The sequence below is a fragment of the Stigmatopora argus genome, chromosome 21 (genome assembly GCF_051989625.1).
Source record: "Stigmatopora argus isolate UIUO_Sarg chromosome 21, RoL_Sarg_1.0, whole genome shotgun sequence".
Lineage (NCBI taxonomy): Eukaryota > Metazoa > Chordata > Actinopteri > Syngnathiformes > Syngnathidae > Stigmatopora > Stigmatopora argus.
This window is the reverse complement of record NC_135407.1, coordinates 3,042,017-3,064,676: the sequence shown is the minus strand read 5'-3', so window position 1 is coordinate 3,064,676 and position 22,660 is coordinate 3,042,017. Positions and strand designations below refer to the sequence as shown.

Below are 22,660 nucleotides of genomic sequence, written 5' to 3'. Positions count from 1 at the left end.
TCTAAGCAATGTTGATCTTCTTAATAATAATAATCGGACATAGGCCCTGTCGTCATTATCAACAACAAAAAAAAGCCTACTTGTCATCACACCCAGAAACTGCGTGTGACGAAAATTGGTGGTGCTTTTCCATAAGCTGCGTTTACTCGGCAAAAGACCTAAATAAGTCATAGTTACGGACTTGTAATTTGGCATTCTGCTGTTATGGATACAGGTCGCTTACCTCTCACTGTCTTTCACTTACCTTCAGTCAGGTAGTAGGAGGCAGATCACCACCCAAACATCTTTTCATATGACCTCAGAAGGGAATGTATGTTATGTTACCGCAAATGTAGAGTTCTGATGGATGTGGGGAAAAAAACTGTCCTTAAGCCTATTTGTCCGTGCTTTGTGGGACCTATAGCGTCTGCCAGAGGGCAGCAGCTGGAACAGATTGTGACCAGGGTGGTAAGGGTCCCCTATGATGTTCCTGGCTCTGCTGAGGTAACGAGGGCTGGCAATGTTCAAATAAAAAATAAAAAAAATGCGTTTATTTTGCCCACTTGTCCCATTTTGTAGTTTTTTTTATTTAGCTGCCAACATTAGGTATGTGTTCCCCCCCCACAAATCATTTCTCTTCCCTATGGTTAATTGAGCGCCCAACCCCAGGGAAGCTGCCAAATTCCCAGCCAAGACGGATGAACCCGGTGGGGGCACCTTCTCCCGGAGAAATGAATTCTCCGGCGCGTCGGAGGTCCCTACCGTAGCCATCTGTCAAACGTTCCCCTAATCGATTTATTCACGTGCTCGCCGCTGTCTCTCACTCAATTCAAACAAACACGTTGACATCTTTCTTTTTCCTCTTTGTCAGCAAAAGAGAGCGCAAATATCACCGGACGAGCAGAAAGCGATGAGGCGGTTAAACACGCGTCGGTCGGGTGGCCGACGGGGTCCTGATGGTGTTTTGATGAGCCGCCCCTGATGACAGGTGGGCTGGAAAAGAACATCTGCCGCCATTAAAAAAAAAGGCCACGCAAATGAGGCTCCCAAGGAAGCCGAGCAGGAGGTTTGCTGATGGCGCGGGGACCGCCGTTTCCTCGGGCGCCACTAAAAAAACAAATATGCGTCGGGAAAGGACACGATAGTGATAGTTGTTGAGGAAGAGAAACATGTGTGGTTATGATCCTCAGGAGGACCAACATTTGTACCGTCAGATCTTACGTATGCAACACCCCTAGAAAAGTAGATAAAATATTCTTGCCTTTGATGGCAATACATGGCCATTTTGGCAGCCTTCTTTGGGTAGTATTTATTTTTTTATGGCCTGAAAGGAGCTGTGATGTACATCAGAGAGTGTTTGGATGACTCTGTTTCAGTAAATATAGAAGTTTGGTGATTGTTGGTGATCCCATTTACTCTGTTTGCTTTGTACTTTGTGCTTTTGCTTTGTTGTTCTGCAGCCTTTCAGACTGTACTGTCTAACTTGTAACTTTGTGGTTTTTTTTCTGTATCTGCATTCCCCCCTTCCTGCTACTGTCACAATGAAATTTCCCGAATACGGGATGAATAAAGTTATCCAATCCAATTTAGGTTGGCAAATTGTGAGTATTAGAATACATCAATGAGTATTAAATTATTTGAAAGACAATTATTGTGCATGAATGAGGGTTTAGATTACTTCAAAGTAGTATTTTTGTAGAGTGAAGAGTATTTAGATTACTCTTGGAGCATACATAGGTCATTTCAGGTCAGTTTTGCATTTTAAGGCGTATTGGAGTACATCAAGGAGTATTTTGATTACTATGGAGTACTATTTTAGCAGATATAGGATTATTTATATTTTTAGGGAGTTTTCTAGTAGATTCAGGAAGTCTTATTATTTTATCAGGTATTTCAGTGTATTGAAGATGAAATTGATTATTTTCTGAAAGCATGTGTAGGAGCATTTTGAATTAATTTAAAGGGGAATTTCAGTGTATTTTATGGGCATTCAGGTCAGATTATGCATGGCTCGTTAGGCCAAAAATGAACACGCTTGCCTCATAGTTCTGAGATTGAGGGTTTAATTTGGATGTTCTACCCATGTGTGCATGGGTTGCCGGTTTCCTCCCATGTCCCCAAAACATGCGTGGTAGGTAGACTGATTGACCACTCGGAATTGTCCTTAGGTATTAGTACGAGGGGGTGTGGTTGTTTGTCTCATTATGCTCTGCGATTGGCTGGCAATCAATTCAGGGTGTCCCCTACCAGCTGCCCATAGTTGTCCGGGATAAGATCCAGTTCCTCCACGACTTTTGTAAGGGTAAGTGGAACAAAATGCGAATGAATAACAAAGAATATGTTTGGATAGTTAACAAATTTTGCCTTGATCGGTGTCAGTCCTCACAGACAAAAATGAATTGGACATCTATCACTGTCAATAGAATGAAGCTCACATTCTAGCTGGTGTGACAAATCATGGCTAAAAGCGAGGGAATTCTCACCTCATTAATTATCTCCATTACAGAAAGTGCAGCCGCCATTCCTAAAATGAGTGGCACGAGCTTGCAAGCATGCACGCCTGGATTGCCTTTGAGAAATAATTAAAGGCTTTTTGCGAGCCAGCCTCCGGGGAAAATCCCCGTCTTCTATACGCTTTAACAATTGATGTTTGCTTTACTGGCTCTTCTGTATAAAACGGACCTTCAATAAACTATAGCGCCCTATTTGTGCTGGTAATGCAGCCCTGCGCGGCCTCCAATTAGGTATAAATGACACAGCAAATTGGAAAATTAGGAGGGGAGGGAAGGATAATTTGCTCCAAAACAGGCTCAAACCAATTCATTTTGACTCACACTGCCCTTGAATACATCAATCTTTTTTTTTTTGGTTGTAAATTTCATATTCTGGCTTGAGCAGGTGGGTTGTATTTTTTTTTGGTATGATGTTGACAAAACATTCTCCAAATTTGCTGATTTGAGCATCCAAAAACTATAAATCACCAAAGAGTGTAGCGGTGCATTAAATTACATATGGATTAGACCAAGGTGTCAAACTCATCTTTGTCACTGGTCACATCGTAGTTACACGAGTTAATGAATAAATGAATCGAGAGCTATTTTGATAGTTGAACTAAATAGTGACATTGACCTAAAAATGTGTTTTTCAGGAGCCAAAAAAAAAAATGGTATCAGCATTACACTAGTATTGTGCGCAAATCTAAGATGCATTAAAGTACACTAAGGATACTTTGAATGGCTTTTTGCTGTATTTCAAAAGATTCAAGAGTTCTTAAACTGTATTTCAGCACATCTAGGAGTAGATTTTGATAACTTGTAGGGACAATTCTAGTAAATTTTTTAGTACGTATTAAGCTTATACTAGTATTGTGCGCAAATCTAAGATGCATTAAAGTACACTAAGGATACTTTGAATGGCTTTTTGCTGTATTTCAAAAGATTCAAGAGTTCTTAAACTGTATTTCAGCACATCTAGGAGTAGATTTTGATAACTTGTAGGGACAATTCTAGTAAATTTTTTAGTACGTATTAAGCTTATTTTAATGACCTGTACCCAAAAGAGGGTTACTTTTAAATAATATTTCAGTACATCAAGAAGTATTTGGATTAGCTTTAGGGAGTATTTCCAGAGATTTATGAGTATATACAATATGAAGGATTATTTAAAATACTTTTATAAAATATTTCAGTAGATTTTATAGTATTTTGAACATTATATATGGAATTTAAGTACATCAATGTGTATTTTGATTGCCAAATGTATGAGTAATTAGGTCATTTTAATGAGCGTTAGTGTAGTCTTTAGGTTAATTTTAGTAGAAAAATGCTTAGTTTGTTTGAGGGAGAAAAAATAGCCTAATTAAAACTGCCTGATTGTGAAAATAACTAACTCAAAATGCATTGTGCTGCCATTGACAGCAAAAGACGTCCAATTCAAAGAGGCTGACAACCAATAAAGCATGGAACGATTTAAAAGTTCCCCATTTTTAGCACGCTTGACTTCCATTCTCCCTTTTTTCTCCTCAGTCTGTGGCAAGAGATCTCCCGCAATCATGTCCAATTCTCCGTGACAAGCTATAAGGCTTTTTAATAAATGAAAATAAGGAGAAATTTCAGGAAGCCGGAACCTTTTTGCCGCTTGCCCGTTCAAAGTATCTCACTCTGTATTATAGTGGCGTTTTTCAGAGACTGCTCCAGATAAGAGTAAATAAAGCTTTTATTGCCTTGATTCCTCCAAAGATAGAACCGGCGGTGTAATATAGCCACTGGGATATCAAGGGATTGCTGAAAAATAAGGACAAGGTGGGATGGTTATTTTTTTTTGGTGTGTGTTTTTTTCTTTCCCGCAGCAATACGGAACATCGTTTCTTATTAGAGTGAGCACACAAATGTTGTCGACGAACATTTGAATGATGTTTGTCTAATTAAAAAACAACACTCAATCAACAGAGCTCGTCGGAGTCTCCCGAGATGTGATTTAATTGAAAATGCATTGAGCCGGATGGTAAACATGGAGCAAAACTATTAAAATAAGCTCACATGTGGCAGTGTTGATGTGTATTGAGCTCGCTTTTCAAAGTGCTAAAGACCTAGTGCATGATCAATCATTTTCTGAAAATTCCCTTTCCGCAAAGATGGGGAGCGCTCAGGTGGTTTGAGTCATTTCTGGCAGCACAGCTGAATGCTCTCTAAAAAACTTTTTTCCTATTTTTTTTAATTATGCGGAAGGTTTACTTGATTAAAAATCACCCTTTAGCTGTTTTTGGCAATGGCAGACGCAGCTGTCTTTGAGGAAGAACGGTGAAAAATGCGAAAATGTACAATGACCGAATGTAAAAACCATGAAAAAACTCCTAAAACTGAAAGCACAAAAAACTAAGAAAAACATATAAAACCCAAAAAGTGCAGAAAACGAAGACTGTTTTTCTTTAATTTTGCCCATTGCAAATGAATGGTAATGCTTTTGGGCAAACCTCTATGTTTTTACTAGGAACAAAAAACAGTCTAGTCTGCTTTGATTTCTTAAATTTTAACATTTAAAAAAAGTTCTGTTTAGCAATGTTTTAGTGGGCAGGGCCAATGCAGTCAAGAAAGGAATACTAATTCAGATCTTTTTTTTTTAAGTTAAAATTTAGGAAATCAAAACAGACTAGGCTGTTTTTTTGTTCCTAGTAAAAACATAGAGGTTTGCCCAAAACATTACCATTCATTTGCAATGGGCAAAATTAAAGAAAAACATTATTCGTTTTCTGCACTTTTTGGGTTTTACATGTTTTTCTCAATTTTTGATGCTTTCAGTTTTGGGAGTTTTTTCATGGTTTTTGCATTCGGTCATTGTACATTTTCGCAAAAAGAGAGAAAGAGTGAGTTTAATATCTAAATATCTAATATCAAAATATCAACAGTAAACTCTCCCGGCGACCAAACGTCCGTTCTACCAAACGTCCGTTCTACCAAACGTCCGGTCGACCAAACGTCCGGGGACCAAACGTCTTTCGACAAAACGTTCGGTCACGCATTGAGTCGGTATGTACAGTGAGATTTCAGTGCCAAATTTCCTTTCTAAATGTAAAATTACATGAGTGCAGTCATTTTCAAACACTGACCTTTGGTGTTAGGGGCAAAGTGGGAAGAGACTGGGGTCGTGTGACCTTTGCCAAAGTTGGAACGGTGTCAATCGGTCAAAGCGCTTTGTCTTGTGGCGTGCCGAGGAGAAAATGTAGAGGGAAAAAAACAACAACTCGGCTATTATATGCCGGGAGCTTGGCTTTGTAAAGCATCCTCACAATTGTCGGACAATTCCCCCATTTGAATCAACACAACAAGTGTTTGAAAAGATATCCGTCCCAACGCACTGGACTGTGATCTCAGCAATTTGACAGAATTGTTTAATCCTCCCGCCGCGACGTACTGCTTAACAAGCAAATGTTAATTAGCTGCGCGCATTAGCCGCATTCTCTTGTTGACTCCTGACCCCAATTTGCACATCAGTGCATTGTGTTTTGCGTGCGCTTTCCGGAAAAATAAAGGAAAGCGCTTCGGGCGCGTGAGCGCTAATAAACATTTTGTGCGCTTTAGTCGTCACTTCGACGGGAAGCGAAGATCGAACGTCGGCCCGAGCGACGCTTCATCTTCCGATAGCGGTGATAAACATCGGAAAATGACAGCACATCTTATTAGATTCAGTGTTTTGCTCGTCTTTGAATAACTGCCAAAGGGATTTGTGCTCGACGGGAATTATTTCCTAAATTTCACTTATATTTAGTGTATCAAAATGATGTCATAATATTGGCGAGCATTAAGAACTAACGTCACGATAATTTACAGTAGTTACTTTCTGAGTTGTAGTTCCCAATCGCCACTTACCTTCTACCTTCTCCAAGATGCCCCCCCAGGCCAAAATATTTGTAAAAAACGGCGACTTATAGTATGGAAAATAGGGTACTTGGACGTTTTGTCGAAAAACGTTTGGTCCCCGGACGTTTGGTCGACCGGACGTTTGGTCGACCGGACGTTTGGTCGACCGGACGTTTGGTCGACCGGACGTTTGGTGGAACGGACGTTTGGTCGACCGGACGTTTGGTGGAACGGACGTTTGGTGGAACGGACGTTTGGACGCCGGGTTGTTACTGTTGAAACCAGCTCTCAAAATTATAATCATGAGAGAGAGAGTGAGTTTAACATCTAAATATCCAATATCAAAATATGAACAGTAAACTCTCTGTCATAATTTGACAGCGAGCGAACCCGGCGACCAAACGTCCGGGGGACCAAACGTCCGGTCGACCAAACGTCCGGGGACCAAACGTCTTTCGACGAAACGTCCGGTCACAGAAAATACGGTAGTCGCATACCTAACAACTGGGTGTCGGAATCATATTGAGAGAAAAAAAAAAACGGTACCGATACATCATTGCTTGTATTCCTCTACCAATTACTGTCAAATGTGTAAAGATTGAATCTCTTTTTTTTCGGGCAAAAGAGAGTCATTCCTTTCATTTGGCGTAGTCAGTTTATTTATTCCCGTAGCACATTGTATTATGTTGGCCTTGAAATATCAGTCAAAATTCTTTAAAGGGCCCGCCTTTGCTTTCGTTAGCATTGCGTCCCACCAGACATCCTGGTCTGAAAATAACCTGGAATTTTGTCCCTGGGAAATTACACTTCTGGCCGTCTTTTCACGTCCTTGGAGTGTTTCTGTGAATATAACCGATTCTTTTCCCTTTCCCGGGCAGGATGACCGGGATCAGCGGCCTTCATGTAAATATCCCCCCGGTGGCGGCAGTTGAGAACAAAGAAGGAGCCTATCTGGTGAGCTTGCATCCCCAGCGGGGCTAATCTATCACCGTATGATTTATAAGCTTTACCCAGATGGGGGTGGGATGGGGAAAATGAAGGTGCGAGAGAGACAGTAGAGGGGGAGGGAAAGTTAAGAAGAAAAAAAAACAACAACCATAAAAACTAAAATTGCAGAGTAAAAATACCTGATGTAACCTTTTAAAAAAATAAAAAAATAGCCCAAGTCAGCACATAGCAGGCGCTCATTACTCAATTCCCGGTGTATATGCAGCATGCATGATGCGTTTAATGGATTAGGCTTGATTAATTTTATGAGGGGTTCTGTTTGATTGCCCATCAGAATAAAATGTCCTGACTTGTTGAGAAGGACCAACATTTTCTTAGCTATAATGCGCCGTTTCAATGAGGTTATGTTTCAAAGATGCCAATGGGATTTGTTTTTCTGTGCTAGTTTAATATTTATTATTAATCTATATTTTATTATGTATATTAGTAATAACTTACTTCTCCCCCCCTTTCTTTTCTTTTAATTTTTTTTTCTTGCCCGATGAAGATGTTTGAATTAGAGGATATCATCATTAGTTAAGATTTAATTTGAATATTTTCTAATTATATTACTGATAATGAGTGCTTATTCATTTTATTATATTTCATATAATATACACGTATATATTTGTTTAGATCATGGGACATCATTATATTTACTGTTGTATTAATAATGATTATAACATTTTATATTATATCATATTATAGATAAGTAATATTTTCCCCCAATTATTTATACATTAATGATTATTAATTTTATTATCATGTAAATTAATATGATTCTTGTCAACTGTGTTTAAGTCCCATTTTATATATATATATATATATATATATATATATATATATATATATATATATATATATATATATATATATATATATATATATATATATATATTACTCAAGTAAAAAACTGGAGGATTGAGGATTAGTAATTTTCAATTTAAAACAAATGGGACTTAAACACAGTTGACAAAAATCATATTAATAAACATAAAGCTCACATTTCAAAGATGTATTAATATACAATTTAAATTGACATAATTTTTGAAATGTCAGCTTTGTGTTTGTGAGGCCCTTTTTTGACGATTTAGGGTGACATAAATCAACTGGAGTATAACTTATTAAATGCAACTATAGGAGCACGAGTTGATATAATTGACAATCTAATTGCGGAATACATTACAGTTAATAAGCCTTGGTGCGCACTTTGTTTTCACCACTCCGGGTTTCCAAACGCACACGTTGCCGCTCGATAGAATTTGACATAATTCAACGGCCTGGTCGATATTGTCAAGATCGAGACTTGATTACATTTTGCCAGCCATAGATTGAAAATAGATTGGAAAAATGGAGGGCAGATGGAAATTTCACTTGGCTGGGATTTGCTTTCTTTTATTGGGCGACTAAATGGACAACTTTTGCCATTGACAACTTCAAATTGGCGAATGATCGCTTTTCAGGGCCACGTCCAATGAGATCGTCCTTGCTGCCAGGCCTCCTAGTCAAAATAGGTTGAATATCCAACGCTACCAATCCCAGCAGTTGTATTTAGGAGCCTTTTAGTAAATGTAGGAACATTCATTTTACTTTTAGAAAGTACTTGAACAGATTTAACAGTACATTGGCCACTTAATGGAGTAGTTGAGTACCTCAAGGTGAATTCAGATTAATTTTAGTCGGTATTTTCACAGCTTGAAGTGTACTTAGGCCATTTTAAGGACATTTACATCTATCATGGAGCAGTTCAAGAAGAATGTCAGTTGTCATAATCAAATATATAAGAAGGATAATGAACAAAATATAGTATTTTATGGGTTAAGCTCGAAATTTAACTAAATAGTTGTGAGTGAAAGGAAGCAGAAGTGCCATTTTTATTTGGGTATTTTTCTACTAAAAGCCTTTTAAACTTGATATTTGAGAAGAAAGCACGTCATTTAACACATGCAATAAACAACACAGTGCCAAAATATTGATAAGAGTTCCCTCATAATATTGTCATCCTCCTTCCGGACCACCCCGACGGCGAGAAGACTCCCATAACTTTGACGTAGCTCGCTGATAACAAGGTTATCAGTCCCCGTCAGGCCGCAGCGTCTGCCGTACCGCCACTAAAAGTGGCGTCAATGGATTGCCTCTGCATTCCAACCTTCCCAATCCATCATACCGCCATACCATTTTCTACGGTGAAAGGGTTAAAGGTCATTGTCTCCGTTTCTGCTTCTGAGTCGCCGTTTTGCAGGGCTGACTTCTTAGACTGTAAACTTTTTCTTCTTCTAACAGACGTCATAAGGTGAGCCAATTTGAGAAATGACGCATTTTAATTGGCCGAGCTGGAACAAAGGCACAGCTCTCATTACAAAGTAATCACGGAGCACAAACGCTGCATTTTCTCGCTTTTCTTGGATGAAAAAATACACGCCAGGGCTTTTTGCTTGTTATTAATCACCTTTTAATGCGATCAATGTCACACTGGAAAGTAGATTAAAGATGGAAATGCGTGTGGGGATGGATTCAATAAGCGGAGGTATTAAGTCTTGTGTTTTTAATAGATTTTATTGCTGTGGCGGGTCTTGATAGCCATGTTTGGAAAGAAAGTGGACCGTGAAGGAAAAAAATAACTTATGGATTATTTTCCAATTGTATTTGTCTCATTGTGTGCCAATGATGACACTAGGTATGCCATTAACTCAAACGATGAGTTTTTGCGCCAGTTGAGAAGGCTTATACTGAATGTGAGATCTCATTGGGTGACTGCAAAGTATTTTATTTTTTGTTTTCCTTTTATATTTTGCAAATTTTGATGACCACAGATTCATTTGAACTGGAATGGCTAGAAGCTATCGAGACTTGCTCAAAAATGTATTTTATCAATAACAAACATTATACGTTACAGAAATGTTGGTAAAATTGAAAACAGTTTAAGAAGAAATGAGTTAATTTAATATTAGCGTTTTTTTCACATAACTCTAGCCTAAACAAGCCAACATAATAACATATGGTCACGGTGAAGACAAATAATGCATCTTGCTCCTGAGTAAGAGTCCCTGCCCAGCCAAATTAGGAAAAAAGCTGCGATTTATAGTTCAGAGAATACGGTAGATCCCTCCGATCCACCCGCACAATTGTTGTGCACTAATTTGATTGATATACTCCCAAAACATGAACACCAAGGCATACAAATCCCCAACCGTAGGCGGTTCCTCTCGACAGCCTGTGTGATATTTTATTAATAGAGCTAAACTTTTCACCATCCGCATTAATATTTAACTCCGGATGTTTGTCACCAGAGACAAGTGTGTATGTTTTAATCAGCAATGTGGCACTCACTTCAAACTCACTTATAAATTCATAAGTTCTCCTTGTTTGCGCGCAACATCTTTTTTAATAATCTCCACAAAAGGACGACGAGGATGTTGCTGAAGTAGCCGGACAGTAATGAGACGACATTTTTGCTGACGCCGAGCCCCCTAAAGTAATTAATAATCCCGTTCCGTACGGTGCACTATTCCTTATTTAATTTCTGCTCGGCAGGCATGACGTTCCCGTGTATCGGCCTACAAAAAAAAAAGGTCAAACAAAGTTGAAAGGCAATCCGTCCCAAGCTCATTCTCTCACCGGTGATTTACTTCCTGTGGACCCCTGGGATTTGGGTGACGACTTATTAAAATAAAAAATAGCTGCCCGAACACCCTCGTAATGGGGTTAACACCTTGATGTCTGAATTTACTGTACAGCAACTGTATTTTCTCGCATATACGTCGTATTTGTCGCTAAAAAAATGATGACTGAATCGAGGGTACGGCTTATACGCGCACAAATTAGACTTGACATGCACAAAACGGCTTAATGGAAGACAATGCAGCCGATACGGTCATTTATTTCTGATAGGCTCACCCAAAGGTATTCAAAAATTCACCTTTCAATAAAAGAGGCATCTGAACTCATATCCTTAATTTCTTGTAAGAAGAGAATCGATCCACACGTGTCTCCGGTCAAGATCATTCTGATGACTCGATGTCTCTCTCTCGCTAATTTATTCATAAGATTTTAACATCATGCCCCACAGAAGTCTAAACATTTTTAGAGTCTCATAACAATTTATCTCAGTTCTCAAAACAATTGTAGGTCTGTCGAATCTTCCCAAGAGAGTTTTGATGTGAACCATCCTGAGAAGCCGATGCTTCCCAAAACAATCCACAGTTCGATGTGAACCATCTTGATGCCCAAAACAATTCACAGTTCTTCTGATGCGAACCACAGTCATTACTTTTGCAAGAGATGTATTAAAATGCCTTTTATTAATGTCAATAACTCTAAAATAAAAGCAAAGCGTTCTTCATTGCAAGCACATGTATATAATGATTAATATTGATACACATTTATAATAATGATTACCCCAACAACTTCAAAATATAGAAAAGATAAACACATAAAACGCTTAACAACATTTATTAATGAAATTCAAGAAAGAAAAATTGCATAAAACGATTGTAAGGCAATTTTAAGGGTATGGCTTATATGCGAGAAAATACGGTAACTTTTTTCCTGCCGCTGACTGACCATTTTGACTGGGTGGGGAATTAAGTTCAAAGGTTATTTGTTGGTAAAAAGAGATTTTTAAAAACCTTATAAATACCACCTTACTAGAAATCCACTCAATTTGCGAATTGTAGCGAGTCGCCACAATATGTTGATTTTGACTAAACGGCAATGGATTGGTTAGTTAAACCTCGCCTCAATTATTTAAGTTGTAACACGGTCTTAAAGTTTTAGAGCGAACTTTGGGCGCCCAGAGACTCCATCGATCGCGGTTCACCGAAGGGACGCGTTCCCCATTGATTTGCTAAAATGATTTCACAAAAGGGTTATGTGAGGAGATGAAGTTTGCAGGCTTGGAGGTTGGCTAGAAGGAACAGTGAGAAGAGGGGATTAAGTTTGCCACCCCTTTAGATGACGCTCCCAGTGCAGCAAACACGATATGGATGGATGAATTAATAATAAGGATTAAAAATAAAGCGCTTCATATTGCAACGCAGCCCCGGTCCGCTACTTGGACGCCGTGCACGCGTTGGACTGCAGCTGAACCGACGCGCTTCCTTCCGACTTAATAGTCGATATTTTCTCTGAGCAGCCTTTAGGCTCTTAGCAAGGATGGCTAATGTTTTTTTTAGATGGTAATGTGGATGTAGGGAAGGCTTTTAATTGTCTTCCAATGCTGGCATAGCACAAATACTTGATGCTAGTATATACATAAAAATAGAGCCATTGGTTTTTGGACTTTCTGGAAGGGCTTTTTTGTTATGACCAAAAAATAAATTGTTTTGAAATTTAGTCATATACGAGGGGGCTGAGTGCTTTGCGTGTCGGCATCACAGTTTTGCGACCGAGGGTTTGATCCCAGGTCTGGACCTTTCTGTGTGGAGTTGCGTGGGTTTTCTCCTGGTACTCCGGTTTCCTTCCATATCCTAAAAACATGAGTGATTGGTTGTCTCTCTTTGTGCCCTGCGATTGGCTAGCCACCAATTCAGGGTGTCCCCCGCTTGTTGTTGGTTGGGGTAGGCTGCAGCACCCCCTGCGACCCTTGTAAGGATAATTAGTGTGGAAAATGAATGAATGCTCTTGGCCTATAATGTGAGATTGTTTTGAATTCTGTCACAAATGGTAGTTTTTGAATTTTTTGGGATAGATTCTTACTGGATTTTCCCCTTAGACCAGGGGTGTCAAACTCATTTTTTGTTGCGGGCCACGTTGTAGTTTCGATTTCATCCGGAGGGCCAGTCTGTCTTCCAACTAGGCTGCCAAAATTAATTGATTAATAAATTGACAGCTTTTTCAATCGTGCTGATCGGTAGATCATTTTTGGACATTCACATTTGTACAAATCGTCTGCAATTATTGATTTAAAATGAGCAAACACAGGAAATATTCTCTATACATCTATACTCTTCATTTGAATTTGATCCTAAAACAGAAAGTCGGCACTCATGATTTACTTTCCCGGGCCAGACAAAATGATGCGGCGGGCCAGATTTGGCCCCCGGGCCGCCACTTTGACACATTAGATCATGTGAAATGACCATACCATCACAAACGCTACTTTTTTTGGATGGTATTTGGTGGATGGATGGCGTTTTTTCCGGATGATCATTTTCCTTTTTGGCCTCAAGTATACTAAATCCTATTATACTATATGTTGACTTCCTCAATTTTTGTAATGTGGTCTGGTATGTACTGCAATGTGATACATAGTGAGATCGTATTGAAGCGATGCCATAGTTTTTTTCAAAAGTTTTCCCCTTTGACCTGCAGTGTCGTACATGGCTTCAAATAACTTTTTTTGAAAACTTGAGACCCTTTTGAATGAAATCTGTCGAGTTCTTGCCTAGTCAAACTGGTCAGGTCACCGCAAGGACTTGCTCCTGGAAATTGGTGTCTTCTCAGTCCATCCTACATGTCTAAGAAAACCAATTAAAAGGAGCAACAAAAGTCCTTCCAGCTGAGACCTCCACATCTTCATGACCTTGTCTCCCTGATCTGCATCGGTTGGCGGGTTTCCCCTCAAACACATCTTGCCTGATCTCTGAACCAGCAACAGTGTGCAGATTGAGCCGCGCCTGACAAGTGACACCCGCGCTAGCGCTCCGCACCTATTTTACCACCAAAGCCGATTTTTCCGCACCTGAGTAATGCTCGACCGTCTGACCCCGTCCTGTGATTGAGCGCCCGGCGCCGTGCTTTATTTCCTCGGCCTGTCAATGCGGGGATGGACAGTTGGACCCGCGTGCGTCGGCGCCGACAAGTAGCCGCGCAATTATTTTCCCTCCATCCGTCACAGGTAGAAAGGCAGAGGCTAGCGCGCATTTGAATGGGCGCGTCGGATAAATAATAGCGGCCTTATATTTTTCTGGCAGGGCTGTTGTGACATTTATCTGCTTGTCACGGTGTTTCATGTTTTCTTGACTTTATCCGATTTACTGGCACGTTTATTCAGTACCTCGCCTTGGAATGCGTATCGTATTGACAAAGGACTGGTCTCACGATTGGTTTTGCATCGCAACTTGATGTCTTGGCTTAGTTTCTTGGATGACTTGATCCGAATTTGTTGCGGTTTTCCGCACAAAACTGATCAGAGTTTTTATATTTGCGATACATTTCGCGATGGTCATGCAAACAATTGGAATTATAATCACAGTAGGGTGTAACTGACCGACTTTGACACTATCGGTTCTTTGGATGATGATATATTTGTAGATATTAAAATGTCTGTAATGAATCGCTTCATTTTTTTACTATAAGCATTTAACTCAATGAGTTACATTTGACTGATGCAACAGAATATGCAAATCAGCTTGATTTCCTTTTTTTTACGAATACATATCCGCTATTTGTCTTGGAACATTTCCATGCTTTTGATTGGATCGTTGCCTAACATTTGATCATTTAGAGCATGTGTAAAAGTGGCGGCCCGGGGGCCAAATCTGGCCCGCGGCATCATTTTGTGTGGCCCGGGAAAGTCAATCATGAGTGCCGACTTTCAGTTTTAGGATCAAATTAAAATGAAGAGTATAGATGTATATTAAATTTCCTGATTTCCCCCCTTTTAAATCAATAATTTTATTTTTTTAATCTAAAAATATACAAAACAAGCTAAAATAAACATTGTTTTAGATCTATAAAAAAACGAATATTCAGGGTTTTAAAATCCAGTTCTTTAAATCCATTGATAAAAAAAAAATCTAAATACTATATCTAAAATGGTCCGGCCCACTTGAAATCAGGTTGACGTTAAAGTGGCCCGCGAACCAACCCGAGTCTGACACTCTTGATTTAGAGGCTCCTGGAAGCGTAGCAAATAATCCGCAAAACAAAAATATACTTGACGCCCAGTTGTTTGCAACTGCGAAAGCAGACACCAAATTATTGCTAACGACCATAGCACACACCCTGATCACCAAATCAGCAAATTATTATATTTTAGTGCCGTAGACAGACTCATGATTGGTATAATAATGAAGGGTATGTTTCTATTTTGCCGCGGGCCCTCTTTCTCATTTCTCCTTGTCTTTTTGACGGCGTGACTTCCAGCGCTTGCCATTCTCAGCTTTTGTGTAACTTTAGGCCTTCCTACCAGTCTATCCATCTCCCTCCCACAGGCCCAGTGGATCACAGCTTTTCAGGTGATAAATACCTTGGTCCAAGGGCTCACCAGCCAGCGATTCCTGCCACTTTACTGTGTCACATTGTGGCCGAGGCCTCATTAAAAAGGCATTAGCCTCCTCTTGGTCCCGTGATGGCCATGTCTGGTTCAGTCCCTGCCGCAGGGATTTATTTAAAAGTGGCGGTCCGAATAGATAAGGACAGGAGAGTTAGTGCAAGAGAGAAAAGTGGCAAAAAAAGAGGGAGAGCGAAATGTGATGAAAGAGAATATTCGGTGGGAAGAGCACGAGGGAACGGCACGGAAGGTCTGCGGATGAACCGCCGCTTTACCCGTTCGGGGACAAAGATAACGAAAGGGGAAGTTCTCTCGTGAGCCGCGCTGCTTTCTCGCTCTAATTGAAAGCAGCCAATTAAAGCCACCCAGGGCTCACCTTGACGGGGTCGGGGGTGGGGGGGCGACCGAGAGGTGAAATGAAAGCGCAAGGGGAAGCATTGCTGCCCATTATTAGTAAATAAGTAGTAGTCTGAAGGGAGCAAGGAGGGAGGGAAGGTGGACAAGTTGGCGGGGAGGACGTACATTGACTTCATTTTGAGACTGTATTCGAAAAAAAAATGGAAGCAAGTCGGATTTGCAGAGTTAAGGCGGTACAAATTGATCAATTAAGTCACCGTTTATTCAGAAATGAGTTTTTTGAACATCTAAACCACCCGGAGTGTTGTTCCAGCAAGTTTCAGTACCATTGATGATGGTAGATGGCCAATCGGTATGAAGTGGGAGGGCAGCTAACGATAAAATGACTGAACTAAAACCTTTTTTGAGTTTCTCCCAACCAGTTCCCCCAAAAAGCCTTTAACTTTTCATACCAGTCAACCTCTGCCGATAACTGCCCTTATAAATGATTATGATTCCCCTTACAAACCCCCAAAAAACCTTACAAACACCGTACGAGTCGTACGTCAACCTCTGCCGATAACTGCCCTTATAAATGATTATGATTCCCCTTACAAACCCCCCAAAAAACCTTACAAACACCGTACGACGAGTCGTACGGTGTTTGTAAGGTTTTTTGGGGGGTTGTAAGGGGAATCATAATCATTTATAAGGGCAGTTATCGGCAGAGGTTGACAGGTATGACTTTTTATCAACTAAACGTTTTCATACTGATGTCTTTCAAGGTTATTCAGAAAATGACACTTTAAAGATTAGTATTTAATAGTTAACACATGACGTGTAAAAAAATAAACAAGTAAAAAAACCCATACAAAAATATTCTCTTGCCCACTGAAACAAAGCCATTTTTTTGCCAATGTGATTATCCCTCGATTCATTCTTCAGTTATCTTGGACAAAAACGTACAAAACCGAATAATTAAGCTCCACCCTCTCACCCGTGATGGTCAAAATCAGTTGCTTTTGACAAAAATGGCCAGCTATAAAAGCAGAGCAATTCCTTGCAAAAACCAATTTGAAAAAGCCGCAAAAGGCGAGGTCAACTTTTGTCCCCCAACGTATTCCATTCCACGACTTAAAGAGTCTCCCGCTGCTTTGCTTTTTGTCACACCGGCGTCTTGAAGATGCATAATGAGAAATCCTAATGACATTCCTAACACTTTGACAGTAATTAATATTCCCCCATAGTGATTGCGAGAGTGCCCGAGAGAAGAGCGGTGCGCGTGGATCGCCTCCTTTGAGGGTTCTCACATGATTATAATCCCATTTCATCTCATTTTGAATACCCACTGGGCCAAGTATATTCAAACATGAGATGTAGTGAAATTGCCCTAAGTGGCTGAATGGCAAATAAGAAAGATTAGCTACAAAAGAACACCACCTATTTCATTCATTAGCAACACACATGATGGAATGTAATGGCTGCGCTGAAGGCGTGAAATCAAGGAAGCTCTGAAATATGAACTGCTGAATCTTTATTTCGGCGGCGCGCGTGTGCTTAGCGTGTCAATGGATGTCCGCTCAAAGGGTTTAATGAAGCGGAAGTTGTAGGAAGAAAAAAAAAAGGGCAGTTCTGGCTTTAATCTTAGGAACGGATTGCTCGTGCTAACCAAATGTGTTCCTATTTTATCGTGCATTCACATGCCATTATTTTATTTTACCAATTTCGTCATACGCAGTTTCTGGGTATGATGGCAATTAGGCTTTTGTCGAGTCAATGATGCTGACAAAGCTTATATCCGATTATTGGATTGCATTGGATTGGATACATTTATTCATCCCATATTCGGGAAATTTTGTTGTCACAGTAGCAAGAGGGTGAGGATGCAGAAATAGGAAAGGCATTTTAGACATAAATACATAGGTAATAAGTAAGTTGATAAATAAATACATGAATAAATATATAAGTAAATAAGCGTGTTGCTGAAATATATATATATATATATATATATATATATACATATACACATACATATATATACATACATACATATAGATGTACATGCATGCATATGGTAGGTCTTAACACAGCCATTTATTTATTATCATATTATTTTATTATATAATATAATAATATATATAATATATATAAATACCGCGAACCAACCTGAGTCTAACACCCTTGCATTAGGCTAACAAAAAACCCACATTCTCTATTATAAATATAAATACAATTTCAAAAGAATTACAAAATAAATCAAAATAAAGTTCTCACTTGTCATTTTTTTAAAAAATGTTATGGTAACTGAGTCTAATGAATAATAATAATAATAAAAAAAATGTATGCATATTTCCCCCCACCCCAACTTGCTGTGCTCCCTCGGCCTTCCACCACCACCTCATTCAACAATCATAGCCGCCTGGAACGCACGGTAGCAGCAGAAAAAAACCTCAAAGGGCATATATATATATTCTCCACTTTCCACTAGCAACTAACATGGGTTATTTGCCATGGTCCGAGGTGTGTTTCTTTTACGCCACCGCTGTATTCCATCAATTCTCGGGTGGCATCTCACGGCTGAAGACTTTTACTGGAGCAAACAGTGTCTGGAGCTCAAGACAAATCTCCCCCACAGGGGCGTCTTACTAATCTTGTCAATTTCGCCTGTCATTTGAATGTAAATCAGGCAAATCCTCGTCTGCTTGGGAAGATGGAGCCGCGGCAGCGCTGTGATAATCTTGCAAAACGTGCAAGTGCTGCACTAGAACAGATTATTACACTTTTTTGGGAGAATGATATATGAATGTTCACATCTTCAGTCATAAATTTCCTCCCTGAAATGCATTTTTTTCCTTTTTCTTTTGGTAGACAATTGGGGATTATCTAGAGGAACCTGATAGAATTGTCTTTAAGATATTCCATTGTAATAATTAGGGATGTCCCCAAGCATCTCTTCACATATGATATTCATTTTTTTCCTTGTCCATTTTCCAGCCCACACACTTCCATTCCAACTTTGAAACATTCCAAAAATTCACAAAATGAGCCACTTTTTTTTTTATCTCGCCCCAGATGTGTAAAAAAACCCCCAAAACAAAACATCAAAAACATTTAACATTTGAAAATATATCCATCACCCTACATTTTCTAAATCCAATTTACACAAAAAATGGTGTACACTTGTCCCAAAAATGTATGATTCTAATAAAGCTTGACAAAATGTTATATTTAAAAGCCCTATTCATTTCCAATGGGAAAAACGAGCTAATATCATTAGGAAGTGATCCCCCCCAAAAAAACCCTCAAAAACCTACAGAAAGATACCCAGATATACAGTTAATACTACAGGTAGTGATCCAAAATGATCAATAGGTTGCATTAAATCCCCGCTATTTACATGAATCTCCATTTGTGAGTGGCTGGCTGATTTCCCAACAAGCTCTCTTGATCCGACTGCCGAGGACAGCCATTCATCACAATTTGTTCAGGTGCTCGCAGCTTGCCACTGAGTGCTTGTTTTATTCATCGCGCAATGAGAAATCATCTCTTTGGACAAGGAGTCTCGTTTAGGAAATGCAGATGTGGCCTCTGTCGTTCTCCTTGGTTGACAAGGACGAGGGCAATTACCGTATTTTCCGGACTATAAGTCATATTTTTGTTTATAGTTACGAATCCTCAATTGCGACTGATATGTTTTTTCTTCTTATGCAAAAACACTGTAAACGTTGCATTTTACTTGTTTGTTTGTTCTTGGTTTCTGATATGACAAAAAATGCCCTTCCCTAAAATGCGACTTATTTTGGCTGGTGGGACTTATAGACCGAAATATATGTTATTTAGATTTGTTTGATATAATAACATACCTCTCAACCTCTGCCGATAACTGCCCTTATAAATGATTATGATTCCCCTTACAAACCCCCAAAAAACCTTACAAACACCGTACGACTCGTACGAGTCGTACGGTGTTTGTAAGTTTTTTTGGGGGTTTGTAAGGGGAATCATAATCATTTATAAGGGCAGTTATCGGCAGAGGTTGACAGGTATGTAATAATGCCTGAAAACATCTCAATATTTTGATCATAATCATCTTCAAATGGACTGCACTTTCAAAAAAGAAGGCAAAATGTCACATTTTTGAGGACAACTACCTCAAACTTAACTTTTTCCTTTGCTCTTTATTCATGTAATAATCAGGTCTCCTGTCTCATCTGTCATTATCCCCAACTCTGAATTGTGGCCCTAATGCAGCCTGAAGCAGTGATAAATATGCTGACTTCCTCATCATTAATCAGACGGCGGCTTGTCGCCACCTGTCCAAAAGGGCTCAGCCCACCCCCTGGGAGGGCGCCGCAGACAGCGGATATCTCCTCTTCCTTTTCGTGCTTCACACGACAGTTGACACTTCCGCCCTCCCAGCGTTACATCAGATAATCTCGATAAATATTTACCTCATTCCCTGCCATTGACGGCAGCGGATGTCCAAACTATTCTGACTTCAGCGAACCATCAGAGATGTTAATTATCTAGCTTTCTGGGTGGTGCTTGTCCTCTCTGTCCTACAATATACTACGTCCTTGACGTCCAGTGTTGCTGCCTCGATGATTTGACAACTCGTCTTCTAAGGAATCGGCAATTTGTTACAGTTTTCAACGACATTTAAAAAAGTGACATTAGTTCAAATTAAAATAAATTGAAAACACAAGGTAAATTCATAAAAAGACTGCTTAAATACAGCATTTGTTTTTTTTCTGATTTAGTTTGATGAACTTGGAAAAAAAGGGTGTCCAAATTCATACTATTTATTTTATTATTTTCTACGTAAGAACACTCACAGAAAAGCTGCAAAAGTATAGTAGTAACTTTTAATGAAACCAAAGTGAAGTTATAGTAAAGAAAAATACAGAATGGTGGTGGGGCTGCTTTGCCCATACAGGGCCTGGACTTATTACTAGCTGGTCCTTGAGGACCTCCTCCAGGTCCAAATTCAACTGAATTGAATTAAATTATATTTTTTAAATTCCCATGCTGTACTTTACACCTACAAAATATTTTCGACAAATCTTATGAAATGATCCATTTCATCTCAATCCTGGTTATTAACAAAACTCCCTGCTATGGCTTGTAATCAACCTAACTTGCGTCTCCATTTGGTTCCGCAGACAGGACCCATTGGTGCGACTTTCACAAGGCGCCTGTCCTTGAGAGATTTGTCTTGTCATCAATCAGCGGTGGCTGCCGTGTCGCAGCGGGAAGAGAGATTGAGAGTGAACCACACCAAGAGGAATGAGAAAAATCAAGAAAAAAGGTAGGTTTAATTAAGAGATGGGGAACGGAGTGAATGAGGCTAAGGGGATACATAGCAGGGAAGTCTATGTTTGAATATGAAGCAGCCACCCAAGCCCAAAAAAGCTCAGCCAAACAGAAACCCCACCCCCCCACAAATGGCAACATTTTTTTTTCAGATTTATATGTGCTGTAAAAGTCATGATCAGTAGTCGTTTGTTTTTCTGTCTGCTTGTGTGGAAACCGACTGACAAACTAAGTTTTACTGTCCTTTTATCGTCACACCACAAGCCCGGTAAAATTCAGTGCGGATGAAAAATCGCCAAGATATTTACAATCCAGCGCAGTCTTGCGGCTGTCATGGCTGCCGGGTCAGAGATGTTTTTTCTCAGCAAACTCAATTGTTAAATGCCCCCTTTTTTTCTGAAATTTGCAGAAATTTGGTATACACCACTAAAAATGCACATACAACGGCGTCCTGGTGTCACTAAGATGCTGGTCTCCTATTGGTCGGCAAAACTAAATTGGCTGAAGATAGGCCACAATGTCTGTGATTTTCGCTGAGAAACTAGGGTGCTTAATTTAAACTTGAATTCTATAATTATAACAATAATTACAATTGCCCACCATATAACAATTTCACCTAACGATTCAGGTTGTAACTTTTTATAAGCCAAACTGCTTGAAAGTAGCATTTTTTTTGTATCGTATACGTCTTTTTAAAATTAGACTAGCTTGGCTTATATATACATCTTAAATTATTTTATCGGATTGGTGTAGATTTATGAAATTTGATAATGGCACTATATGGAATTTAGGAGGTATGGCTTGAGCTTTTGTTATTCTTAGGAATTTCAATGGTATAGTTTATGGGAATTTGTCTATAGTCTATGGTGCTGTAACATGATCACTCACCCCCCCTTCAAATTTTTCTGTGTGTCAGCTGACTTTTCGCCAATTTCCCACCCAAAAAACACTGATATGCCAATGTGTGCCTTTTGCTATCTCCGCTAAACACTGGCATTTATTTGGCTCGCTGCAGTCGTAACGTCGACGCCCAATGCCAACTGTCAGAAGTGTTTGTATTTGGACTTCACGGTTGAGGGAAGTTGAGCGCGTGACAAGTCCCTCCCGCGAATTCTTTTTCTTTTTTTTAATGTGACTGCAGTTTAATTGTCAAGCTTTGGAAAGCCCGTGTAAAAAAAACCATTCTTTTATGTATTTTATTTATTTATTTTTACCTCCACTAAGTTGAAGGCGTTTGAGAAAAGCGGCAAACTTGTAATGCGTCTCCTCTGCAATGCTGCAGGGAGTATTGCACCAAAGAGTAACTTAATTTCACAGAGAATGTTCCACTGGCTGTCCAGAGGGAAACTAAAGTTCAGGGTTCAAAAAGTGGCTTTCCTTTATTAGGAAGGAACTTTACAAATGAGCAGTATCGACCATACTAAAGGTGTCCAAAAGCGAGCAGGCTCCAATGGGGAAAAACACCATCTTTGAC

At 39.5% G+C, this 22,660-nt stretch overlaps 1 protein-coding gene across 6 annotated transcripts in view; it reads left to right on the top strand.

Moving 5' to 3' along the window:
* Nucleotides 1-2,137: 2,137 nt before the first annotated feature.
* Nucleotides 2,138-22,660, top strand: part of LOC144066816 (uncharacterized) — a 127,235-nt gene continuing 106,712 nt past the window's right edge. For 5 of the 6 annotated variants that reach the window (XR_013297730.1, XR_013297728.1, XM_077590171.1 and 2 more), the window contains exons 1-3: nt 2,138-2,281; nt 7,214-7,289; nt 21,036-21,181. Coding sequence is in view for 3 of the 6 variants with exons in the window: in XM_077590171.1 (XP_077446297.1) it covers nt 7,215-7,289; nt 21,036-21,181 (221 nt within the window). In the remaining 3 variants the exon portion in view is untranslated. Of the gene's footprint in view, nt 2,282-2,808; nt 2,878-7,213; nt 7,290-21,035; nt 21,182-22,660 lie in introns of those variants that run through there. The other variant, XR_013297729.1, reaches the window with a different exon arrangement.